The 22,565-nt window shown below is 36.8% G+C and overlaps 1 protein-coding gene across 4 annotated transcripts; it reads right to left on the reverse strand.

The window, feature by feature from the left end:
* Window positions 1-753: 753 nt before the first annotated feature.
* On the reverse strand, window positions 754-22,231 carry LOC131310856 (protein DETOXIFICATION 29-like). Of its 4 annotated transcripts, XM_058338097.1 has the most exons (9): window positions 21,869-22,212; window positions 16,475-17,016; window positions 14,691-14,777; window positions 14,163-14,222; window positions 13,804-14,042; window positions 13,504-13,622; window positions 12,014-12,100; window positions 11,821-11,909; window positions 10,773-11,689 (listed from the first exon to the last, which is right to left on the reverse strand). In XM_058338097.1, exons 1-8 carry the CDS (start codon window positions 22,190-22,192, stop codon window positions 11,829-11,831), a joined length of 1,539 nt encoding a protein of 512 aa, XP_058194080.1. In that variant the 5' UTR covers window positions 22,193-22,212; the 3' UTR covers window positions 10,773-11,689; window positions 11,821-11,828. The 4 variants fall into 4 exon arrangements, 3 of the variants coding, with proteins under 3 accessions (XP_058194081.1, XP_058194083.1, XP_058194080.1); XM_058338098.1 differs by lacking the exons at window positions 10,773-11,689; window positions 11,821-11,909; window positions 12,014-12,100; ... (1 more) ...; window positions 13,804-14,042; window positions 14,163-14,222 and adding exons at window positions 754-1,100; window positions 1,204-1,290; window positions 3,059-3,177; window positions 3,350-3,588; window positions 3,707-3,766 and having other exon boundaries at window positions 21,869-22,231; XM_058338100.1 differs by lacking the exons at window positions 10,773-11,689; window positions 11,821-11,909; window positions 12,014-12,100; ... (2 more) ...; window positions 14,163-14,222; window positions 14,691-14,777 and adding exons at window positions 754-1,100; window positions 1,204-1,290; window positions 3,059-3,177; ... (1 more) ...; window positions 3,707-3,766; window positions 4,251-4,337 and having other exon boundaries at window positions 21,869-22,216.
* Window positions 22,232-22,565: the final 334 nt, after the last annotated feature.

A 22,565-nucleotide genomic window follows, 5' to 3' on the forward strand; every position in this document is an offset into this window, starting at 1 on the left:
TGACACACACAAGAACAACTTATTTGATTTAATTGATATTGCGCGGAAGTGGTGTTTTTGGCATACACAGGTTGATCGGAGGAATAAGCCACATTTAGATGCCTTGGATAGCTCCAAAGTGTATCTAAGTACCCAAGGCCACATGACGCTCCACCACTAAGTCCCAAGAGTCATGAAATGAAGCATTGGACAGTGCTCGGGACATCGAATGACCAAGGGAAGAGCAATGGAAAAGGAACAGCAAGAGATTGCCCAGGTGGTATTGGTACCACACTTGGTATCGGTACTTAGAGATGGCAATTTTGGTACATTTATCTTTTGTAAAATTGGTACTAATCAAAAGATATTTACAATATCTTTAAAATAAGAACAATGTTGATTATTTATTTATAACAATAGAAATTGATAATTTGAATTTTGGAGGGAAATTGATAGAAGTTTGAAATTTGAATTGAGTTTTTTTTTTAAAATATAGAAAAGAAATAGAGCATTGGGTTAGGTTACAGTTGTTATGAATAGTGAAACCCTCTAAAACTACTTTTTAATCATACAATATAGAAAAAGATCCGGATGATGTTGAGTTGGAGATGCTCTAATCTCTCCTCTTACTTGAGACTCCCGTCGAGCTGTGAAGGTGAGTTTGTTGGGCACTAGACAGGTCTCTCTTCCAATTTAAAGCGCTCATCCAGTGGTAGACGAGCCTTTCAAGAAGTAGAAACCGTCGAGCACCAGACGACTCTCTTCCAAATTTATGCAAATTGGGGCCTTTGATGACAAATTAGATTAGTCTCCAATACAACAAATTTCATCACTAAATTTTAGCTTCGTCGCCAATGCTTCCAAGCAAATATTCCTCGTGAGAAAATAAGTATCAATTTTCGTCACACATGCACGGGGCCATGCGGGCCTTGTCCCGAGTCCCGAAACTCACGTTGTAGAGCTCCACACATTTAATAACCTCGGAAAACATCAAATCTATCGGACATCATTAGCTTAGTAAATAAACCTAAACGTTTTTGAACTTTTGTTCCCACCACCTAACTTTGGCTGTCATCTGTTTCCCCTCCCCATTGTTTTAACCTGTCTCCAACAATACCAGCCTGTATTTTGCACAAGATTAAAATCTATCTTCAATAAATTTCACTTAAAAAAATAATCCGAGCCTTATGATTAGGGAGGAGGTTTATGAGAGTAGTTAAGTACCTCATTATTCCAATTCGTTCGGCATAACATCCATATGATAATGCAGATTTCTAGCAATAATCCTGCCATAACCCCCCACCAAATTCCCTGAAAAATTTGGGGGCAATAAATATATGAGATTATTGAGATTTCAACCGAAGGTCAGTTCGTCTTAGCAAAGAATAATGAACAACGAAGGATTATGAAAAAGAAAAACGATTACTAATAAGAAATGATGTGGCCTAACACGGACTCTTATACTGTGTTTGGATGAGTTTTTGAGAAATTTTTTATGAGTAATGATTGGAAGTATGGGTAATTAGTGGAGAGAGATAGAGAGAGAAATGAGAATAATGATTGGAAAATAGGGATACTGAATGAAGAGTAATGATTGAAAGTATGGATAATGAGTATTTTTTGAGTTGAAAACTTTTTTTCAAAAAGGGAAACAAACAAGGCGAATTAGTCTCTTACACTTACAAGTTACAAGGGAGAAACCAATGAAGGTCAGTTACAAGCTGTTATGCTGCATTTTGGAAACTAATTAGTATGCAAAACACTTTTCAGATTGTTTTTGGAAAATAGACACCAATCATATTCATACGGTATTCGGTTCAAGAGAAAAAGAAACTTTCCAGAATTGAAAAAGAAGAAATTTGACATTTTTTGAGCAGTGGGTTGTATTGAAAAATTTACTGTTCTGAAAGAAGTTCAACACATTATTAGCCAAATTAAGCATGTTTCCGAAAAAACTAGAAAACAAAAGGGATAACGAAAAGAGTTAACTATTTCGAAATGACTGTACCACATCATTCCTGTAAAGGATTCTGTAATACGTAAAAATATTTTTAGGAGTCATAACCAACAGTGTAATAAATGGAAGCATTTTCATTTAACCAAGGCTGGTAGGTGAGCTTTTCAACTAAAGAGTAATCATGAGCATGGTTTTCAATATGAGGCTTTGGTAAAAGAAAACTAATCTGACAGAGATTGCTAATAGAAGAGGGTTATTTGGTGCTAGTATGGGGTGAGTGAGGATATATAGCTGACATCCGATCATGGTTATCAATAGACAAACCTCAAAGATTTCTAAGGGCATTTTGATGGTAGATATAAAAAGACTAATTTATTTCATATCTTCTCTTCTAATTTGGAAGGACAATTCATTCATTTAGCTTCAAACAAATTGCTCCTTTTCTTTTAGATCTCTTTTTCATTTGATGGAATCTGCATATTTCTCTATTTATACTTCAAGCCTTAACTCTGGTAATGGTTATATGCATGGTAATATTGCACCTCCGTGTGCACAATTTTTTGGCCGGTTGGCGTTCCTGGGAGGCTTTGGGTGGGGATTGGATTGAATCATCTGATCACGTTTTGCTTCATTGTCATAAACTACGGTTTTTTTTGGAGTGAAATTTTGAGATGGTGGGTGTTGAATGGGTATCAAATGGTTCAATTAGGTGTCTATATCATTGGTGGAAAAGGATGGAAGTTCAAAGGAGTGCCAACAAAATGGTGAAATATATTTTTATGCAATTCTGGTGTCCAGAGTATAGGAAATTTGGAAGGTAGAAATGAGCTCTTTTTGCAAAATGTGGACCCTCTTGGGATGAGTGGTTGAATCCATTAAGTTCAAGATGTCTACTTGGGTAAAATTGGACGATAGTGTTGTTCATCACTCTTATTCCATCAATGATGTTTTTGCCCCTCTGCTTTAATCACTTGTATTCTTATTTGAGATTGATAAAAAATTTCATTGATGTCAAAAAAATAATGAAAAAAAGAAAATTGTATGTTCTAACAACACTAAAAGTCTAAAAAAAAAAAAAAAAAACAATTTCGATTATTTCTACAGGACAAGGGGGCTATATACCTGAATGCCCATGTTGAATTTGAAAGCCATAAGCAAAGACAGAGGAATCCCAACCAAATAGTAGCATCCCAAGTTCACATATGCCACATAAGCTTGCCACCCTGCCCCAATGGCCACCCCTGCACTAATATCATTATTTAATATAGTCAATAATATGTACTATGGAGGGTAAAGAAAAAAAAAACGATTACACACATTATGAATCAATGACAGTTTGTTTAGATGAATTAAAGTAATATAAAGGAAAATGATCAGTAAACCAAAGGACTTAATCATTTGTTGATTATGTACCTGCGAGAGGAAACTGAACATTGCAGAGAAAAATGGAAATTCCTAGCAATGGGTTGAGCTCATATACAATCTCTTGGACTTGGGTATCAGTGGAAAACCAGAATGTATATTGCTTTGCAGTGACGCTAAGAATAATTCCAAGGAAGAGAGCTATCAGAATGGAAGTCACAGCAAGAACTAGGGCTGAGAATCTTGCTGCTTTGGGGTGGGATGCTCCCAATTCATTCGACACCCTTACACTGCATCAACATTTATACATATCAGCTTTCATGTCGTGTTAATTTTCCTTGTTGAAATTTGTTAGCTTTTTGAATCAAAGGACAAATTTAAAACGGCATTTGTTTATATGCTTTGAACCTTATGGCAGCGCTTAATCCAAATCCAACCATATTAACGGTCCATCCCATAATGTTTGCACTGCAAAAATTCAAGTATGCGAGCTTAGTTTATACTACAATGCAAAAAAAAAAAAAGAAAAGAAAAGAAAAGAAAGAAAAGGGCAAGAAGCAACAAAATTACAAGAAAATGGTAGACGGTACCAGTGAGCGCTATGTCTCAAATGCTATATAACGATTATGACCATATAAAAGGCATTACAAAGAACATGGCCATACATAAGGCATTATAATATACATATGTTTAGTTTCAAATGAAATGAATGCAAATGACAACAATTATACAAAAAACAAATAAAAATATACACAAATGCTTATATTTCCATGTACTCAAAGGAGATTTTCTAACATTAACCAATATAGGGTATGGTTGAGGTGAGCCGCTCTCTTTTCTAGATTAGAGGTACGAAAGGATGATGGGAGATGCTCTTACAGTGAATTGGTGACTACAAAATTGGTCTTGGGTTTGGACAAGAACTATGACAGTGTCAATGGGTGTAACTCACCATATGCCTGATGCATCCACTGAAACTTCAGCATTCTTTAAATATCCAGCAAAGAGAACAAGCACCATGACGTACCAAGTTCCAAAGCTGTATAATTTGAAATTTTAAGAATTTTTAACCCAAATATAGAAATTTTAATTTAATATTTTCACTTTAAAAAGGTGCAGGGACCAATCCAATAAAAATTTTCCTAATTAACCGATAATATTTGGAGTTGTTCTGGGCCAGGTCCCTCCTTGCACCCCATGGGACCGCCCCTGCAAGATGTGTGTAAAAGAAGGACAAAGCTATGGTACACAGGGTATATCGTATGTTTAAATCATGACAATTTATGATTTTCATTATGAGGATTTTTGGTTTTTTAATGCATATTTTTGATGTTAGTTACGACTTCTACTTTAAAATTTACCTGTTGAACAGGTCATTAGCAGGTTATTCATAGTTAAAAAATATTATTATTATGTAACCATAATTATTCGTACCAGAAATCATAATACTTGTACTCCAACCAAATATATGTGTACAATATCACAAATTAAATAATGCTACCCACAAATGTTATGACAACACCATAAATTGGCATTATTTTACTACAATGAGTCGTACCAAAAATTCTTTTACACGTATGATATTTCGTAACAAAATTAAAATATGTCGTACCAGAATCAACAATTGTTATACCCAAACAAAATACATGTGTAAAATACCAAAAATTCAGTAAAATAACCAAATTTGTTATGACAACACCTAAAGTTTTCATTTTCTTATCACAACGTGTCGTATCAAAAGAAAACATATTTAAATACTACAAATTATATAACAAGCCATAATTGTTATGACAATACTATAATTTGGCATTTTCATGTCCACAACTGTCATAGCAAAGAAAATTGACTAAAATATTTCGTAACAAGACCAAAATACCACAAATTCAATAATATAACCAAATTTGTTATGACAATACCATAAATTGACGTTTTCATACCCACAACGTGTCATATAAAAAAATTAATCGGAATGTTTAGTTAACGATAGTTATAATTAGCAAAATACCAAACCACAAATTCAGTAATATAACCAAATTTGTTATGACAACACCATAAATTGACGTTTTCATACCTACAATGTGTCGTATAAAAAAATTCACTCAAAATGTTCAATTAACGATAATTATAATTAGCAAAATACCATACTACAAATTCAGTAATATAACCAAATTTGTTATGACAATGCCATAAATTGACGTTTTAATACCCATAACGTGTTGTATGAAAAAAATTCAATTGGAATGTTCAGTTAACGATAGTTATAATCAATAAAATACCAAACCATAAATTCAGTAATATAACCAAATTTGTTATGACAACACCATAAATTAACGTTTTCATACTCACAACGTATTGTATAAAAAAATTCAATCAGAATATTCAGTTAACGATAGTTATAATCGGCAAAATACCATACCATAACTAAACGTCGTTAGCGAATATATTTTTAGAATGATCGATCATAACTGTTAGAATATCAAGTCATACAATATTCAGCATTGTCACCAAAATTAGATATCGACAACTGCGTAATAATTTTTTGTTAATATATCCAGATACAAAAATGAAGTTGATCGCTTATCATTACACACTTAATCAGACAAAAAAAATCTTTTTACTATTGAATTTTGGTGCCGATGAAAGGGCTTTCTAAACCCTATCGAGCCAAAAAAATTATGTGGATTATTTAATCAACAAATATAACGAAATCAATAGTTTTGATCGTCATTATGGTGTCGCGGTTGCAAGTTAACCGTACATTCAGTTACAATAGAGAAATTGGTTTTATATCAAGTATATTGAATGCACAATTCTAAATGTTCTTTTGGTACGACACATTGTGGTAAGAAAATGCTAATTTTTTGTGTTGTCATAATAATTATGGTTATGTTATATAATTTGCAGTATTTTACAAACGAGGGAGAGAGAGAGGGAGAGAGAGTCAAGGAAGAGAGAATAACCTATTACTTGCTAAGCCATTTTTTCATTTTATTAATTGATTTAATAAATGAGTGGTCCGGATTATTCACTTCTAAATCCAAGAGTTTAAAATCATGGTGCGTATGGTACGCCCCCTAATAAAGGGTGTGTACCATAGGACTACCCGTAAAAGAAACCCTAGTTTCCCAGTGTAATACAATTTGAGAGCTTTCTTCACATCAGTGGTATCAGAGCGCTAGGCTAATCCGAAAGAAATTCTCTCTAAAGAACAAACCTTTGGGCTTTGGCCTTCTGGGTCATACCGTCATACTGCTATTTCTGCCAAGAAATCAGTTCCCTCAAAATCATATTTTTTTTGAGTGCAGAGTTAACGTCTCCCGATCGTCCAGACGCCGCCCAACAATCCGGCGACATAAATCGAGCGGCCTCTGTTTCGGTCGAAACCCAGAAGTGTTCGGCTTCATAGTTTGATCAGAATCGCGGTCTTGCACGATCCCCAGTCGACCGACGGTGAAGTAACTCCGGCGACAACAGCCCGGTGAAAAAACAGGAACAAACAGACACTGTTTCTCTTCTGCCCAGGTGAAAATCAAGTTTTAAGAACAGAATCTGAGTCGCCTCTCGAGGACGATTCGAACGCCGCGAAAATCGCTTTGATCCGATTCAACCGGAAGTCTCAAGCACCGCTTGAGTTGTGCGTTTGATCGAATTTTCTGACGTTGCGCACGGAAGTCTGGTCTAATTAATGAGGTCCAATTACAGTCAACATCGCTGTCTGTAGTATTTTTGTGCTCCAAAAATAGTCCTTGCTATTGATTAGCTTCTTCCCTTAAAGTTTCTTGGAATATTATTTCTGTATTTCAGTCCTTGCAAGCACTAAAAACCTCCTACCTAATAATTTTTTTTTTAAACCAACCCTATAAACCACCAAATGGCCAACCAAAGGAACTCTTTCACTCCCAATTTCCTCGTTTGTCTAAAAGGAAATCAGGAAAATTTGAGCATTCAAATGAAAGTCCTGATTGGCTCACAAGATTTGTGAGACCTTGGGGCGCGAGGCTATGAAGAACCAGTCTCCAAAGAAGAATAAGAAAAATATTTCGAGACTCGAAAAACAGCACTCAAAGAACCACGCAGAAGAGATAAACAAGCACTGTACTTGATCTATCAAGTTTTGAAAAAATATCATCTGTCGCCACCTCTAAACAAGCATGGGATACCCTACAGAGTTTCTATCGTGGTATTGAGAAAACAATGTGAGTTCGCCTACAATTTCTACAAGGCAAATTTGAATTGTTAAATATGACTTGAAATTGAGTCAATTTCTGAGTACTTTATCCGGACAGTGTCTATATTGAACCAAATCAGGCGCCAAGACGAGAAATTGAAAGATGTGTGCGTCTTGGAGATAATCCTTCGATCTCTTAATTCAAAGTTTGATTATGTCGTCGTGTAGTTGATGAATCAAAGAACCTCAATGCTAGGGCCGTTGATGAACTTATAGCCACTTTGGAGATTCATGAACAGAGAATCAACCAGAAGGCATCCTTAAGTTCCCTAGAGCAAGCTCTTCAATCCAAATAAGCGTTCATGGAGTACAAAGGAGAGCAAGGAGGACTTCTCAACAAGGCAGAGGTAGAGGGCGTGGAGGAAGATGTTTTAGAACTAGAGGCAGAGGTGGACGAGGAGAAGAAAGAGGTGTAAGAAATGAAAAACAGCAGGCACAATGCCTTCATCAAAATGAAGACAATGCTCGGATTGAAGAATCTTCGAGACTCAAGTTTAAGGGGGATGAAGAAAAGTAAACTTTGAGAAGATGACTTGCCACAAGCCCATGAAACACATGGAAAACTATTTAATTAGGATTAGGCTCAAGACTTTTAAGCTTCGGTGATTGTTTTTGTGATTAATCCAAATAAATGAGAGCTTATCTCATATTTGTTTTTTGGTCTTGTCTTGTTCAGCCTATAAATAGGCTTGTAATCTAAATACGTATAAGGTATGCAAACAAGAGTGATCAAAGTGTATAAAAAAGAGTGTGTAAGAAAAACCAAATTCCTCAATGTAATATAATTGAGTGTTTGTGAATTGCAAGTTGGGAGTTAGTGTGGTACTCGTCTATCGATCTGCATCACTTACTGGCTACATGAGACCCAGTAGAAAAGAGAAAATGGACACACTAAGAGGGACCCAAATTTTTTTTTACCAAATAAAAGAGAAGAAAGAAATTACTACAAATTTTCGGTAGCATGTAACTTGTTAAATAGAAAAAAATGCAAAGTACAAATTACGTCCATATGGTTAGGCGAGATGACGCCCAATACGCCAATTAGTAGTTTTTTGATGTGTCCTATAATTTCTTTAGGTAAGTGCGAAACTGCGAATCCTCGTGGGGTTTCAATGATTACTTGAAACTTATAATCTCATTGGAACAGAAGGATGAGAGAGATGTTTGGATACTGAATTCTGATCCTAGATGCATGTGGGAAAATTATTCGCTAACCAACACTCAATTACGTTTATCTGGACGCAAAAATATTTCTCAGAGATTGGGGTGAGTGAGGATATACCATAATGCCCACACCAAATCCAGCGATGATGGAGTTCTCAACTGAAAACGTAGCGAGTTCGATAGTTCCGAGTTGCCCAGCAAAGACCTGAGTAATTGCACCAAGCGAGTATTGGCAACCGGAAGTGAGGATGGCCGGAGCAGCTAAGTACCAGAGCTTCTTGGACTCCACATAGAATTCCCTGAAAAAATATCGTATTGGTTTATTCGATCCGACGCGATCTTGTTCGTCGTAACTAGCAATTCCATGAATCTGGGAATCGTGGGGTTGATTATGGTACTCATCTTGAATGGAAGACAGAAGTGGGTGCTCCCCATCTTCCATGGAGAGAACAATAAGAGAGGAAAGTAATCTCGTTGGATTGGAAGAAATATAGAATGTGAATATAGTTTAAATATATCTCGTAATTATGTTTATTTTAATATCTCAGGTGTTTGAACCAGCTTATATGCGTGCTTGATTGAAAGAGTTTTCTATTTGATTATAAAAACAGCTTTTAGTTCCAATGACAGTTTTGATCAGTTCTGTTGGGAACAAAATAATTTCCATTTTTTCCTGTATCTTAAAACAAATAATTTCATCGAATGGATTATCGCATCGAATTTCCGTAATCAAATTTTGATTTCATCGGATTGGAGTCTGATCAAAACCGCATTTTATCCGGTCCCTTTGGAGGCATTTTACACCTTCTTGGTATCTGCGTTTGAAATCATATAGAACGTTCATGAGAGAGAGAGAGAGAGAGGGAGAGAGAGAGAGAGAGACATCTTACAAAAAAAAAAAAACCCAAATAAAAAACATAAGAGACAGAATAGTGAAAAATATTATAATCCAGTTTTATATTCAAATCCATTTTATATTCCCACAACATTGTTAGGTAAAGCGTAATCTAATCAAAAAACGGAAAAAGATTAGATTGAAAAACTGGGTAGCTGGTCACATGGCCACACATGCCTAGTAATTGAAATTGGCCACAGATCAAACCTACCAAATTACTACTTCTGGGGGAAGTTTGAATCAAAACAAGAAAATTATAGTATATATTACTACGTAGTAGTGCTTAATTGCTATTACTAAACAGTGCTTTACAAAGGATGTTGCTGAATAGTCCCTTCAACCATGGCTGAATTTCTCTCTTTCATTTTCATTATTTTGTCACCAGAGAGAGTGAGAGAGATTCTTTTTCTTTTTCTTTTTAAATAGAAGAAAGCGAATTTCTTGGGTGTGAGAGAAGAGGAAAGCCTGTTCACTGTTCAGTGGCTGGGGGTGGCCAACGCAACACCCCCCCCCCCCCAACTTTGAACTGGGAGATGACAAAAGGCTTTCAAAGTTTTACAACATTTTGGGGTTGCTGTGGCTACATTGTTGTCACGTTAAAATTTTCCATTTCAAAACAAAACAAACCAACATTCTTTTGAATTCTCTGTCTTTTCCTCGCACAAAACTCTCCCACTCGACTTCAATCCGTCAAATTGTGTGTCGAACTCAAAAGTTGATCAAAGTGAGGATCCCCAACCAGCAATCAAATCTATTTTCTACGGCTACCGGCACTGGGAATTGACGAACGATGAGAAACGGCTACCCCTCTCTCTCTCTCTCTCTTCCTCAAATAGAGATTATAGGACCGTCCATCTCGGACAATCTATTTAGTGCTATGGGCTTTTGTGATTTTCATAGCCAAAAGATTGTTTTGACTTGGCCCCCAGATACTAAATCCTAGCTCCGCCACTGAGGAAAGCTATGGATTGAGAACCAAAATGGGTGAATGTGCCCCCTTTGAGATGCCACATTCACCTTTTCTGCCGATATGGTGGAAAACAATGTCGTACTACAAACAAGTGAGAGGGCCTCTATCACATCTTCTTTATACAACTGTGTATGGTTTTTCATCATATTAAAAAGCAAACTATTTTTGCGTATACTCCTAGCTGATTTTTTTTTTTTGGATAAATCAATTTGAAATAGAAAAAATGCTAACTGAATATACAGCCTACAATGGGTATACCCTAAAAGGAAGAAAACAAAGAAAAGAATAAAAGTAAATAGTAGGAGCCTACACCAAATGGCTACATAGACTAGTGGTGTATGATCCAATTGTTTCTTGTTCATCTAACAGAGGAACAGAAAACAATTCTCAAAAGTGTACAAAACAACAAAATGGCCCCAAATTTCATGATGAAACCGTGAACATTTATAGCCATAGCTGCAACAATAACATTTTCATTGAAGCTCCTTCCCTTCCAAATAGGATATTCTCCTTGATAGAAGTTGCAAAGAGAACTGGATCTTGATTAACCAGCCCCGTGTGAGATGTCAACCATCGAAGCATCCAATGATCAAGTAAGGAGTACTCAATAGCTCCCAATATGAATTTGAGCTCTACTTGAGGAAGCATGGGATTTGCCTCTAATCAGCTACCTAAACACATGAGGTACCATACAGCACCAAAAGTTCATACTCCAGCATGAGCGCCTTAATGCTAGGGACATCCCCCCAAGCAAGGGAATAAACATTCCAAGGGACACCCCCCAAGGATAGGTAGAATATAACGTAATAGAACAAAGGAGATACAATCAGGCCGAATGCAAACAAAGGCCACAAGACTTCAAGATGCTACACAACACTGAGAATGAGAAAAGTAAAATATCAGCCCCTTGCTGAACTTGCTCGGACCAGCTGAACAAGGCCATCCACACAAACCCCAAGCTGCAGCAGCCAAAAACAACGTAGGATACAGCAGCAGCAGCTTTTCAAGAAAGAGCAGCCGTAGGAGGAAACTGCAGCAGCAGCAGTCAACTGCTGATCTGCTCACAAGCAATCAAAAACAGCAGCCACAATGCTGGTCAGCAGTAACCTCACCAATACTACAAGCTGATTTTTTCTGTACAAATTAAGAAATTTGTTTGTTTAAATTGGTGTGATCAAGTTAAACAAACTATTGGACAGAGTGTGGCTTCTGTAATTTTCTACCGTTTAAAAAAAAAAAGAAGAAGAGAGAGTGGCTTCTATAACCTTTTTTTTTAGGGTACTGTTTCCACATAACTCTGGCTGTCATCTGTTTCCCCTCCCCATTGTTTTAACTTGTCTCCAACAACATAAGCCTGCATTTTGCACAAGATTAAAATCTTACTTCAATAAATTTCACTTATAAAAAAAAAAAATTCCGAGCCTTATGATTAGGGGGGAGGTTTATGAGAGTAGTTACCTCATTATTCCAATTCGTTCGGCATATCATCCATGTGATAACGCAGATTTGTAGGAACAATCCTGCCAGAACTCCCCACCAAATTCCCTGAAAATATTTGGGGGCAATAAATATATGAGATTATTGAGATTTCAACCGAAGGTTGGTTCTTGGCAAAGAATAATAAACAACGAATGATTATGAAAAAGAAAAAAAATTACTAATAAGAAATGATGTGGCAAACATTGACTCTTACACTTACAAAGGGAGAAACCAATTAAGGTCAGTTACAATGCAAAACATTTTTCAGATTGCTTTTGGATAACTGACAGCAATCTTATTCATATGACATTCGGTTCAAGAGAAAAAAAGTTACTTTCCAGAATTGACAAAAGAAGTTTGTGACATTTTTTGAGCAGTGGGTTGTATTGAAAAATTTACAGTTCTAAAAGAAGTTCAACACATTATTAGCCAATTTAAGAGTGTTTCGGAAAAAGGACAAAACTAGAAAACAAAAGCAATAGCGAAAAGAGTTAATATTTAGAAATGACTTTACCACATCATTCCTGTAAAGGATTCTGTAATACATAAAATAGTTTTCTAACTCAAATATATGAGACTCATAACCAACAGTGTAATAAATGGAAGCATTTTCATTTAACCAAGGCTGGTTGGTAAGCTTTTCAACAAACAGTAATCACGAGCATGATTTTCAAGATGAGGCTTTGGTAAGAGAAAACTAATCTAACAGAGAATTGCTTATGGGGTGAGTGAGGATATATAGTTGACTTCAGATCACGGTTATCAATAGACAAACCTCAAAGATTTCTAAGGGCAATTTGATGGTTGATATAAAAAGACTGATTTATTTCGTATCTTCTCTCTTCTAATTTGGAAGGACATTTTCATTCGGTTAGCTTCAAACAATTGCTCCTTTACTTTTAGGTCTCCTTTTCATTTGATGGAATCTGCATATTTCTCTATATATACTTCAAGCCTCAACTCTGGTAATGGTTATATGCAGGGCAATATTGCACCTCCATGTGCACAATTTTTTGGTCGGTTGGCGTTCCTGGGAGGCGTTCGGTGGTGATTGGATTGAATCACCTGATCACGTTTTGCTTCATTGTCATAAACTATGGTTTGTCTGGAGTGAAATTTTGAGATGGTGGGCGTTGAATGGGTATCACATGGTTCAATTAGGTGTTTATTCAATTGGTGGAAACGGATGAAAGTTCAAAGGAGTGCTAACAAGATGATGAAATATTTTTTTTATGCAATTCCGGTGGCTATAATTTGGGAAATTTGGAAGGTAGAAATGAGCTCATTTTGCAAAATGTGGACCCTCTTGGGATGAGTGGTTGAATCCATTAAGTTCAGGCTGTCAACTTGAGATTCATAGTTAAAATAAAATAATAAAAACCGAGAATTGTATGTTCTAACAATACTAAAAGTCTAACATAGTCCAGCTATAATTTCGATTATTTCTACAGGATAAGGGGGCTATGTACCTGAATGCCCATGTTGAACTTGAAAGCCATAAGCAAACACAGAGGAATCCCAACCAAATAGTAGCATCCCAAGTTCACATAAGCCACATAAGCTTGCCACCCTGCGCCAATGGCCACCCCTGCACTAATAGCATTATTTAATAATTAATATGGTCAATAATATGCACTATAGAGGGAAACGAAGAAAACATGATTACACACATTATGAATCAATGAAAGTTTGTTTAGATGAATTAAATTAACATAAAGGAAAATGATCGGCAAACCAAAGAACTAAGTCATTTGTTGTTGATTACGTGCCTGCGAGAGGAAGCTGAACATTGCAGAGAAAAATGGAAATTCCTAGCAATGGGTTGAGCTCATATACAATCTCTTGGACTTGGGCATCAGTGGAAAACCAGAATGTATATTGCTTTGCAGTGACGCTAAGAATAATTCCAAGGAAGAGACCTATCAGAATGGAAGTCACAGCAACCACTAGGGCTGAGAATCTTGCTGCTTTGGGGTGGGATGCTCCCAATTCATTCGACACCCTTACACTGCATCAACATTATTACATATCAGCTTTCATGTCGAGTTAATTTTTATTATTGAATTTTTTTTTAGCTTTTTGAATCAAAGGACAAATTTAAAACAGCATTTGTATATATGCTTCAAACCTTATGGCAGCACTTAATCCAAATCCAGCCATATTAATGGTCCATCCCATAATGTTTGCACTGCAAAAATTCAAGTATGCGAGCTAAGTTTATACTACAATGCAAAAAAAAAAAAAAAAGAGCCACAAAACTACAAGAAAATGGTAGACGATACCAGCTAGCTCAATGTCTCAACTCTCAAATGCTATATAACAATTATGACCATATAGAAGGCATTACAAGGAACATGGCCATATAGAAGGCATTACAGTATATGTATGTTTCAAATGAAATGAACGCAAATGACAATGATTATGCAAAAAAAAAAAAAAAGAATAAAAATATATGCAAATGCTTATGTGTCCATTTATAACTCAAAGGAGATTTACTAATATTAACCAATATAGGGTATGGTTGAGGTGAGCCGGCTTTCTTTTCTAGATTAGAGGTACGAAAGGATGATGGGAGATGCTCTTACAGTCATTCCGTGACTACAAAATTGCTTAGGTTAGGACAAGAACTATGACAATATCAATGCGTATAACTCACCATATGCCTGATGCATCCACCGAAACTTCAGCATTCTTTAAATATCCAGCAAAGAGAACAAGCACCATGATGTACCAAGTTTCTAAGCTGTACAATTTTGGAGAAATAAAAGTCAAAGCTATAACCATGAAGAGTTTAAAGAAATGTATGAAGAAGATTAGGTTTTGGGTAATGGTCCTGTTTGGTATTTTAGAAAAGTTGGAAAATGGTGGAATGTCATTGAGATTGGTAACTGTGGAGTCGTGGTTTTCCTGATTATTGGTTTTAGATCCACAATCCCTGTTAGTTATTTGAAGATCTAGATGTAACCAAAATAGATAGGTCATGAAGCAGAATATTTTGGGTTAGTAATGTTATGATATTTGATTGCTGGGAAAATTTTGAAAAACAGAAAAGATTATTTAGTGAACTTTTTTAAGGGTTGGATTTCTGGGTTATGAGATTCCCAAGTTTTCTAAGCAACCAAACAGATAGATCTATTGACAGTTTTTGTTTCGTTACAGGGATTTGGGGACGATGAACAAATCAAGTTTGAACGACAACACGAAAGTGGCAACAATTCCATAGTCACCGGAAAGGAAGATCGATATAATCCCACTAGGGGGTCAGTAGGATTGGGTCATGATAATGGAAAGTTGTTCACGGAGCCAAGGAGGGAGGAAAATAAAGGGGAGGTTGTGTGGCCAAAACCATATGTTACCTTGTCAAGCAAATAAAAGGAGATAAGGAGATTTCATGGCTATGAAAGGGTGTAAGCTAATAAGGTATATATGGGATAAATGGAGTTACAATTTGCAATAAACTTGTCACTTGTGCCTTGTGGTTTGTCTTTTTAGTGGGATTATCTCTTAATTATGCAGAAGCAGCGTGTGTTGCCTTTTTTGTGCTAAGTTAGTGTTATTTCGTAATAGTATGGGAGTTTGTAGATCCCATATTCGTACTAATCACAATTATTAAAATTTAAAAGTATAAGCATTTTTTCCCCACTTTTTCCGCATCTCAGGCCGTGCCCGTACGCTTATTAATTGGGAATTGCCGTATCCCGTGTCCACATCTGTGTTTGCATTTGTGCTTCTTAGGTCTCAGTGTATGAATATTCGCACGTTCATGACCCGATATTTTCGTGTTTTGAGATTCAAACCAAATCGTGGCTTGTCAATGCATTAGGACAGAGAGATAAGGATATTTGAGAAAATAGGATTTTTGCCTCCATTATATTTCGGCGTGTAATGTGAACTACATCTTAGTATTATTCAAACTATAGATATATACATATTCAAATTAGAAGAAGCATGAGATTCCGTGCGTGTATGGAGCGGTAAATTATAGTTAAAGAAAAAGAAAGTGTGTGCATTGTGCAAACAATGTGGCAAAGGGCTTGGTTAAATAAAAGTAATGTCTGTGCATACGATGCATCACACCAAAAGATTTTCAGAGATGCAATCAGACTACTAGGTAGTTCAAGAAAGAATTTAACCATTGTTGCTCTTACCGATTTGGTAATCCAGGTTAATCTGCTATTCAATTGAGAACTCCTCAACTGTAAAAGTCTATGATTACTTGTCGTCAAAACTATTCTTTTTTTCTTTTTCTTTTTTTAACCTTTATAAGCCATTCAGCCAACTTAGAAAACCTATTCCATAATTACTGATGAATGACATCTGAAATATAAAGTTACCTTTGGTATACTCTTGGTCATATTGGGCATGAATTTTTAACCATGTCCTTTGTAATTTAAATACTTATCGAATAATGTTTGTAGGAAAGAAGAGAAGGAAACTCACGCAATCATGAATGCAGATGCAACGGACAACTTAAGAAACCCCCAAAGATTTTGGAATGCCATCCATGAAAATCCATTCCAAGCTTGACCACATGCCCCACAAAAAATATATACTAGTTCAGCCAACACAATGAACCACCATGATGAATTCAGCACCACCGCTGCCCCCACCATTCCCCACCCCAACTTTAGCATCAAAAGCCAACTGAAGATAGAATGCAAAACCAATGCCACTGCAGATATCACAGCCATTGCCATGAACTTGCTTTGTGCCTGTAGAAACTTTGTGAGTGGGTAGTTCATTGCATAAGCGAAGAGTTGTGGGATCATCCACAACGCAAAAGTCCCTGCTTCCTTCGATATTTTATCTGTCTGGCCCATGATTTTTAGAAACGGTGTTGCGAAAATGTAAGGAAGCGTCAGTATTAGAGCAGTGGAGTTGAGGACAAGCCAAGATCTTTGCATGTAAATCCCAAGCATCTCAATCTTTCCGGCTCCGAATGCTATCCCACAAAGTGTTTCTAGTGCACTTCCCATGCCCAGCTGTAAATATTTAAGAAGACTGAAATTCATGTATCAAAACTACAAGGGAAAGGATGATTGTCAGCTCTTGTCTGTATGTCCGAATGCACACACATAGTCATGTCTCAAATGTTAGTATATTAATTACTTTATGTACATTGTCCGTGGCAAAATGAGGAAATGATTGAATGCAAGATTAAGTGCGTTGATTCATTTGCTTAGCAAAAACAAATGTATGCTGCTTCCACATCAACCTGTGATGGGGAGACGAGCTTCGGATACAGCCAAGTAGTGGCCCAAGACTGAATAATCCATTGGAAATATAGAGTGAGAACTTTCAGGACATAATAGTTACTACGAAAAGTAAACTTAAGAATATGACTTGCCACCAGCCCACGAAAACCCAAGGAGAACTATTTATGATTGGGCTCAAGACTTTCCAAGCCAGTCCTATTTTGTCACTGCCTACCGTCCAAGCCCACTGCGTGTCAAGCCCATCCCATATAAGCCATGTTTTAAGTAAACTGCTGAAAATACCCCGTCTCATTTGCAGTCGTGGTGTGAATTCTTGTGAGTGTGAATTCGGGGAGGTGTGAATTTACGAGCACACCAAGAATTCACACCCCAATAATTCAAAAATTGACACCCCAAAAACTCTGAAAAAGGCAAAATAGCAAAAACATTTTTAGAAAAGGGGGTTAATGGGTTAGTGCTCCAAAAGAGGGTCCGCACGGAACCCCAAGTAAAAAATGGGACCGCCCAAAAATTTTCCTTTGTTTTTGTGATTGATACAAATAAATGAGAGCTTATCTCATATCTGTTTCTTCGTCAAGTAAGAGTGGCGGACGCAGGATCAATCCCATAAAAATTTTCCTAGTTAAGAATATTTGGAGTTGTGCAGAGCCGGGTCTCTCCTTGCACCACATGGGACCGCCGCTGCAATGCAATGTTCTAAAAGTCGCTCGGCGCTAGTCGGGCGGTTGGCCACCTTCGAGCGATTAGTTGGTGCATATTAATTAGTAATCGGGGATTAATCATTAATTGGACCTAATTGGATAGGTCCCGCCAGCGATTAATCGGCAATTAATTCCTTGTTTTAGAACACTAAGTGCAAAGTGTGCGCAAAAGAAATCCAGTTTCCCAGTGTAATACAAATTATACAATTGAGTGTTTGTGTAATACAATTTGAGAGTTGGTGTGATATTCCTCTTTTTGCATCAGTGGTATCAGAGCCCTAGGCTAATCCAAAGAAATTCTCTCTGAAGAACATACCTTTGGCCTTCTGGGTCATACTGCTATTTCTGCCAAGAAATCAGTTCACTCAAAATCATTTTTTTTTAGCGCAGAGTTAACGTCTCCCGCTCAGATGCCGCCCAACAATCCGGCGACATAAATCGAGCGGCCGCTGTTTCAGTCGAAACCCAGAAGTGCTTGGCTTCATAGTTTGATCAGAATCGCGGTCTCGCACGTTCCCAGTCGGCCGACGGTGAAGTAACTCCGGGAACAACAGCCCGACGAAAAAACAGAAACAAACGGACTAGTTTCTCCGCTGCCCAGGAATCGATTCGGTGAAAATCAAGTTTTGAGAACCGAATCTGCGTCGCTTCTCGAAGACGATTCGAACGCCGTGAAAATCGATTTGATCCGATTCAACCAACTCAAGCACCAGTTGTGCGTCTGATCCAATTTTCTGACGTTGCACGCGGAAGCGGGAAGTCTGGTCTAATTAGTGAGGTACAATTATAGTAAACATCCCTATAGTATTGGGTGCTTCAACTGAATACCTATGCTTGCTATTAATATATTTCCTCCCTCCCGGTTTGTTTATCTTATTTTTTATTTTCTAATATGTAATAAGGATCTTGTTTGATAGATTTCAATTAGTTTTATTATAAAAAATTTTTAAAATCATAAAAAATATTATAAAATGTAAAATATAAGTATATTTTTGAAAGAAATGAATTTCGACAATTGGACAAACAAATTGGGTCGGAGAGAGTACATAATTGTTGTGGTTCGATTCAAGTTGAAATATAAAAGTAATCAAATCATATTTCCAATTATCATGACCATGAAATCATGAATTATGATTGTTTTGGTTCAAAGTAATCAATTTATATTTAAATTTATTATGAATTATGTAAGACAATCAAATCCCATTGAATAAGGAAAACAATCCAATCCAACTCTCCAAATTTGGAAAACAATTCAATCCAATTAATCCTGCTAAATTAGGAAAATAATACCACATAATATATTTATATCATAGTGAGAAGGATAAGAAAGGTAGTTGACCATGTGAAAGGATGAAAATATAACCCCGAAAAGTGGGCGGGATGAAAAATACATGACATGGCTGATGAGGATGAATATTTAAAAATACTTTATTTTATTTAGTGGAACACACTCTTAACTGCTTCCCTAAATTTTCTAGAATATTATTTCAGTCCTCGCCAGCTATAAAACCCTTCTACCTAGCAAAAAATCAAAAACAAAAATTTAAACCAACCCTACAAACTACCAAATCGCCAACCAAAGAAATTTTTTCACTCCTAATTTCCTTGTTTGTCAAAAAAAAAAAAAAAATACAAAAGTTCGAGTATTCAAGTGAAAGTTCTAATTGGCTCACAAGATTTGTTGAACATGGTGGAGCGAGGCTATGAAAAACCAGCCTCTAAAGAAGAAGAGGAAAAAAAATATTTTAAGGCTCAAAAAGCAGCACTCAGAAGAATGCAGAATAGATAAACAAGCAGTTTACTCGATTTATCAAGGCATCGGTGAATCAAGTTTTGAGAAAATATTATCAGCCCCAACTTTAAACAAGCATGGGATATCCTCTAGAGTTCCTATCGTGGTATTGAGAAAATTATGGGAGTCTGCCTCCAACTTCTACAAGGCGAATTTGAATAGTTAACGATGACTGAAAATTGAGTCAATTTCTGAATACTTTACTCGGACATTGTCTATTGTCACTACAACAAAGCTGGTCTATGGTGATGAAAAGACGAAAGTAATTTTCGTCGCTAAAGGATCGCTTTTGGTGACGAAAAAAATTTCATTGCCAAAGGCTCGACGAAATCCAAAAATTCGTTGCCAAAGGGTAGCATTTACCGAGAAATCAAGTTCTCTAGAGCAAGCTCTTCAACCCAAATGGGCGTTCAAGGAGTACAAAGGAGAGCAAGGGGGGCTTCTCAAAAAGGCAGATGGCATGACAGTCGAGGAAGATGTTGTGGAAATAGAGGCAGAGGTGGACGAGGACAAGAATGCGGTGGAAGGAATGAAAAACAGCAGGCGCCAAGATGAAGAGGTCGAGGAATGAAAAAACAGGCACCAAGATGAAAAATAGCAGGAGCAAGACGAAGAGGTCGAGGAATGAAAAACAGCAGGCGTCAAGACAAAGAGGCCAGTAGAGGAATGAAAAACAGCAGGCGTCAAGACAAGACAAAGAGGCCAGTAGAGGAATGAAAAACAGCAGGCGTCAAGACAAAGAGGTCGAGGAATGAAAAACAACAGACACGATGCTTTCATCAAAATGAAGTCAATGCTCGGAATGAAGAATCTTCGGGACTCAAGTTTAAGGGAGGATGAAGAAAAGTAATCTTTGAGAAGATGACTTGCCACAAGCCCATGAAACACACATGGAAAACTATATAGGATTGGGCTGAAGAGTAACCTTCTGTGATTGTTTTTGTGATGGATGATGCTATGGTGTCCTCGGTTATTTTGGAGACACCGTAATTTTTGGTATAACTTCATCATTATAAACATAACTAAAACTCATTACAAGCATAACAAAACCCAAACAAGGTATAACTAAGAAATATCCAAAAAATCAACTAAAGCATAACCAAACCCAACCAAGGCATAACAAACAAGTTATGCCTTGTTATAGTTTTGTTATGCTTGTAATGAGTTTTGGTTATACTCATAATGGTTTTGTTATGTCAAAAGTTGCGGTGTCCCCAAAATAACCGGGGACACCGAAGTCATTCCTTTTTGTGATTGGTCTAAATAAATGAGAGCATATCTCATATTTGTTTTTTCATCTTGTTCAGCTTACAAATAGGCTTGTAATCTAAGGGAATAACTTCGGTGTCCCCGGTCATTTTGGGGACACCGTAACTTTTAGCATAACAAAACTATTATGAGTATAACCAAAATTCATTACAAGCATAACAGAACCATAACAAAGCATAATCAAAACCATAGTAAGGCATAACTTGTTTGTTATGCCTTAGTTGGGTTTGGTTATGCTTTGGTTGGTTTTTTGGATATTCCTTAGTTATGCCTTGTTTAGGTTCTGTTATGTTTGTAATGAGTTTTAGTTATACTCATAATGGTAAAGTTATGCCAAAAATTACGGTGTCCCCAAAATGACCGGAGACACCATATCATCATCCGTAATCTAAATACGTAAGGTATGCAAATGAGAGTGATCAAAATATGTAAGAGAAACCAAGTTCCTTAGCATAACATAATTGAGTATTTGTGAAATGGGAGTCCCGCACGGCTCGGATCACTTTGAGCGGCTCGGATCGTCCCAATTCGATCGGAAAATGGGAGTCCCGCACGGTAAGCCCATGCGGGATCCCTCAAGGGAACCGGACTATATATATATCTTTAGGTAAGTGCGAAACTGCGAATCCTCAGGTGGTTTTCAAATTTCAATGATTACTTAAACTTATAATCTCATTGGAACATAAGGACGAGAGAGATGTTTGGATACTGAATTCTGATCCTACATGTAGGAAAATTATTCACTAAGCAACTCCTACGGAATGCCTCAGTTGCATTACATATCAAATTCGATATGGGAACCATATCTTTGGCAAAAATATCTCTCATAGCTAGACTGGGGTGAGTGAGGATATACCATAATTCCAAAACCATATCCAGCGATGATGGAGTTCTCAACTGAAAACGTAGCGAGTTCAGTAGTTCCGAGTTGCCCAGCAAAGACCTGAGTAATGGCACCAAGTGAGTATTGGCAAACGGCAGTGAGGATGGCCGGAGCAGCTAAGTACCAGAGCTTCTTCGACTCCACATAGAATTCCCTCAAAAAATATGGTATCGGTTTATTTGATCTGACGTGGTCTTGTTCGTCATAACTAGCAATGTCATGAATCTGGGAATCATGGGGTTGATTGTGGTACTCATCTTGGATGGAAGATAGAAGTGGGTGCTCCCCATCTTCCATGAAGAGAACAACAAGAGAGAAAATTAACTAATCTCGTTGGATTGGAAGAAATATAGAATGTGCATATATATAGTTTAGATAAATCTTGTAACTACGTGCGTTTCTTTTTATATCTCAGGTGCCTGAACTAGCTTATATATGTGTACTTAACTAAATCATGAGACACCCATTTAAGTAGTAGTGTGTATTGCGACGATTGCTTCTGTAGGTAAACTAGAGGTGAGCGAGACATGGAATTTTAAATTAGAGGCGGGCAACCTATATTAATATTGGAAAATCCAAGAAGTATTAGTTGACTTTTCTGGGTTTAGCTTGCACACTTCAGTCGTAGGTTCTTTAATGAAGTGTATGTTTTACTCAGACGTTACTTCTC

This window comes from Rhododendron vialii, chromosome 12a, assembly GCF_030253575.1.
Source record: "Rhododendron vialii isolate Sample 1 chromosome 12a, ASM3025357v1".
NCBI classification, from domain to species: Eukaryota; Viridiplantae; Streptophyta; class Magnoliopsida; order Ericales; family Ericaceae; genus Rhododendron; species Rhododendron vialii.